This window comes from Trichosurus vulpecula, chromosome 3, assembly GCF_011100635.1.
Source record: "Trichosurus vulpecula isolate mTriVul1 chromosome 3, mTriVul1.pri, whole genome shotgun sequence".
Taxonomy (NCBI): Eukaryota; Metazoa; Chordata; class Mammalia; order Diprotodontia; family Phalangeridae; genus Trichosurus; species Trichosurus vulpecula.
Genome location: NC_050575.1, coordinates 125948809 through 125952966, shown reverse-complemented (window position 1 = coordinate 125952966; position 4158 = coordinate 125948809). Strand labels below are relative to the sequence as shown.

General features: G+C 42.0%; 1 protein-coding gene across 1 annotated transcript; it reads left to right on the top strand.

Annotated features, from left to right (window-relative positions):
- Positions 1-271: 271 nt before the first annotated feature.
- On the top strand, positions 272-1219 carry LOC118842195 (olfactory receptor 1N2-like). Its single transcript, XM_036749800.1, has one exon. The coding sequence runs from the start codon at positions 374-376 to the stop codon at positions 1217-1219; it is 846 nt and encodes a 281-aa protein (XP_036605695.1). The 5' UTR covers positions 272-373.
- The last annotated feature ends 2939 nt before the right edge of the window (positions 1220-4158 follow it).

The window sequence follows — 4158 nt, the reverse complement described above, 5'->3', positions numbered from 1 at the left end:
ACAAGTTTGTAACCCCATTTCATAGATGAGGAAACTGAGTCACAGAGAGACTCAGCTTTTTCCTGATCACACCACTAGGAACTGACTTGGCTAAGGCTCAAACTCAGCTCTTCAGACTCTAGGTTTAAAGTTCTCTTTTTAAGTCAACCTTTTATCCAGGATGGAGATCATGTCTCCTCCTTCTCTTAACCAAAGACTATAGCATAAGACTAGGTGTAAAGAGGAAACTCAGTAAGAATTTACTTATTTCATTTTCACAGACAGTGGGAGACATATTAGACAGGAAAATACAACAAGGATCTTTGAATTTATCCTCTTGGGACTTTCTGAACGACCAGATCAGCAGAGACTGATTTTTGGGGTTTTCCTGGTCATGTACCTGATCACCGTGGTGGGGAACCTTCTCATCATACTAGCCATTAGCTCAGACCCCCACCTCCAAAGCCCTATGTATTTCTTCTTAGCCAACCTGTCCTTTGCAGACATCTGTTTTATATCAACTTCTATTCCCAAGGTGCTGGTGAACATTGAGTTCCAGCATCAGACCATCTCTTATGTTGGATGTATCACCCAGCTATATTTCCTTCTTACGTTTGGGGGTTTGGACAACCTCCTCCTTGCTGCAATGGCCTATGACCGCTATGTGGCTATCTGCCGTCCCCTCCACTATACCACAGTCATGAGCCCCCAGCACTGTGTGCTGATGCTGACTGTGTGCTGGACTCTGACCAATATTCCTGCCCTGACACACTGCATCCTGCTGGCCCACCTGGACTTCTGTACCCATCATGCCATCCCCCACTTCTTCTGTGATATTAGTCCCCTGCTAAAGTTGGCATGCTCAGATGCCCACTTAAATGAATTGATGATAATCATCCTGGGAGCAATATTCCTCATTGTTCCCCTTGCCCTCATTGTCCTCTCCTATGCCCACATCACCTCTGCTATCCTTGGTTTCTCTTCTCCTGAAGGTAGATGGAAAGCTTTCTCCACCTGTGGGTCCCACCTCACTGTCGTCTTACTCTTCTATGGTTCCTTAATTGGTGTGTATTTATTTCCATCATCAAGCTACTCTGTTCAAAGGAAAAGTGCAGCTGCTGTCCTCTACATGGTGGTGACCCCCATGATGAACCCATTCATCTATAGCCTGAGGAACAAAGACATGAAAGGGGCACTAGGGAGGCTTCTTGGCAATGGGAAAACTCTCTCCTCTCCATAACAGCAATGGCTGCTCCTGATGCTGTATTGGTAATTAAGGTGGGACTGTTTTTCTACTGTTTTCTCTTTTGAGAATGCTAAAGTAATCAGGTGCCTTTGATGATGCTGACCTTTGTTTCTTTGATTAAATCAGGAGTCTTTGATGACATGCTCACCTCAAGGAAAGCCTGGTTCACATAGGTTTCAGTCACATAGTTGTGATGCCCTTTGACCCTGAACAGCATATATAAACTCTGAGGTTAGTGCTATATTTGGGGATCTCACTCATTGGAAGAGTGTTGATGTGGAGATTCTGGGCAGCCATTGTTAAGACCCCTCCCCAACTTTGGAAAAACCCAGATGTTGGTACTTCTTTGGTAACTATGTATTGCTGTGGATAGACTGGTTTGTGTTATTTGCTCTGTTTATATAATGTATGTTTGTAATTTCTATTTGTATTTACTCTGAAGTTCAGGGTGTTGGCTTTTCCTCCTGAACTAAATGAATGATATATGTATGTTTGATTAAAGTGAGATTACAAACCCCTTAAAGTTACTTTCCTTAGGAAAGTAGTTCAAAAGAACCTGTGCTGGCAGCTCTTACTGCTGGTCTTGTTGGGTCTTTCACCCACGCAGCAGTTGCTAGCAACATTGTTGTTACAGATGCCAAATCCATCCTACTCCAATCCACCCAAGACTATCTCACTCCACTCCATCTTCTCTAGTCCAGAGATTTCCAGTGTCAATCACCTTGGGCTATTATGAGAGAACTATCTGAGAAGTCTGCAGTGGGTGAAGCTTAGACCGGCCAAACCTTCCATGGGGAATTAGAAGGAGATTTCCTTCATTTCCCTTTCATTCATTTATTTATTCAACAAACCTGTATTTATTATGTACCTACCATGTCCAGTGGTGATGATATAAAGTTTAGACAAATCATGGTACCTGGCCTCATGGTTTTTACAATGTGGTCTCTGTTGGTAAGCAAATGGGCTCCTTAGCACTTAGTTCAACAAGTGCCCTTGAAGAGTTTGGCTTTTGTTTGCTTTGAGTAATTCAGCGTATTTCATTGAGTGTTACTAAGTGCTAAGCCCCAGGCCCAAACCCATATTAGGTGTAAAACCTATGTGGGTGTGGATTGGCAACTAAGGTGGGGCCCAAGTTGGAGCTAACTCCAGGGAGGGCCTAATTTACATGTCTGGGACAGCAGAGGCTTTTAGACCATGTGGGTTTAAGTCACTTCTTTGTGATGATTCTAGGTCATGTGGGTGAGTCCCATGTGTGACTCACCCCTGACGCTGAAAAAGATATAAAACCAGGGGTTGGCCTCCTCTTCTTTGGAGCTCTGTCCCACAGCAGTGGTGGCGTGTGTGACTCTGGGCCAGCCCTTGTTCTGAGCTTCCGGGCTGAACCTAGATGTTGGTAACTATGAATCTGTATTTGGTCTGTCTGTTGATGTTTGTAATTTGTTTGTAATTTGCTCTGAAGTTCAGTGTGCTGGTCTCCTCCCCTGAACTAAGTGAATGATATTTGTGTGCTGAATTTAAGTAAGCTTGTCAACCCTTCACCTTGCTTTCCTTAGTTAAGCAAATCAAAAGAACCTGTGCTATTGGCAGCTTTCTGGGTGCTGGCTGTGGGTGGATCTTACACCCCCACAGAAGCTGCTAGCTGGATTGTGGAAACAGGTCCCAGTGTGGTTTACAGTGTTGTTCCACAAAACAGTACCACTTTAGCAGTGCATCAGAGACACATAGGGAGAAGGCTCTGTGCTTTTTCCCTGTCAGTATGTTATCAGCCCAGACCCAAAACACCCCATGGCTGCTAGAGACCCAGGGGATTCAAAGGCAAGAGATTTTAAATGTGTTTTGAATAGAAAGATTTTGAGCTACTATCCTGGAAGAGTAATACAGGGCAGAAAGAAGGTAGTGAGGTTGTAGGGAAGGGGATGGGTGTGTAATAGGGAGGGAGGGGTTGCATGCAAAAAAACATTTCCCCATATACCTTTTGTTGCCATTGTTCTGAGGTTTTGTGTCTGCCAATTCAATTTATTTTTGCTACCAATCATGTTTCTAGTATTTTTAATAAGCAGAGGTTTATTTTTGTATTTTAAAAAATGGTAAAGTTATGGAGTCCAAGCTGTGCTCACACTTCAGAAAGAATTTGAATTTCATATCTAGAGAAGCAAGGTGAACATTCCCATTTAGATATGTGAATAATAAAAGTTGTTATGATAGTTTGGTATGAGTTAAGGCTATGTGGGAAAAGTTATCAAATTGTATAGCAATATTTCTTTCAGTGTTTTGTCTTATTTTAAGAAGCCTTTTCCAGTCATCCTTAATCTTAACACTCTCTCTCTGATACTACGCTACCCCCCACATTTGCACCGCATATATTTTGTTTGCACACACTTGCTCACATATTATCTCCCCCGTTAAATTTCTTGGGAGCTCCTTGAGTCCTTTCTTTGTATGCCTAGGGTTTAGCCTGGTGGGTGGTACATAGTAGATGCCTAAAAAATGCTTGTTGACTGTAATCAAATTTCCTGCCTCATTCATAAGTTCGTCTGTTTTAATTGAGCACAATTTTTGTAGGAAAAAAAATGTAAGAAAAGTGTGCTCTCTTTTTATTGTATAACCTCAACAAAGGTGATTTGAGTAAAATTATTGCCTACTTATCTATCCTCTGGGATTCAGTTTTCTCTGTAAAATAAAAGGGTTGCATCCAATAATCATAAGGTCCATTCCAGTAGTAACACTATGTTCCAATATTGTATGTTCTAATGCCTCTGGCAGTCTAGCAGTCTAAGATCCCTTTAAGCTCTGAAATTCTATTCTCTCAAACAAATCACACTTAAGTAACAGTGGCAGTATATCACTTGGTTACTTTGTGGCAGAATAGGCTAATTCACTTTTCAAAAGTGAATAGATTTTTATAGGCTCATAGAATCTAGGGCTGGAAAAGA

What these genes read in the sequence shown, in the direction of transcription:
- LOC118842195 (XM_036749800.1), top strand. Translation starts at nt 374, where the DNA reads ATGTACCTGATCACCGTGGTGGGGAACCTTCTCATCATACTAGCCATT.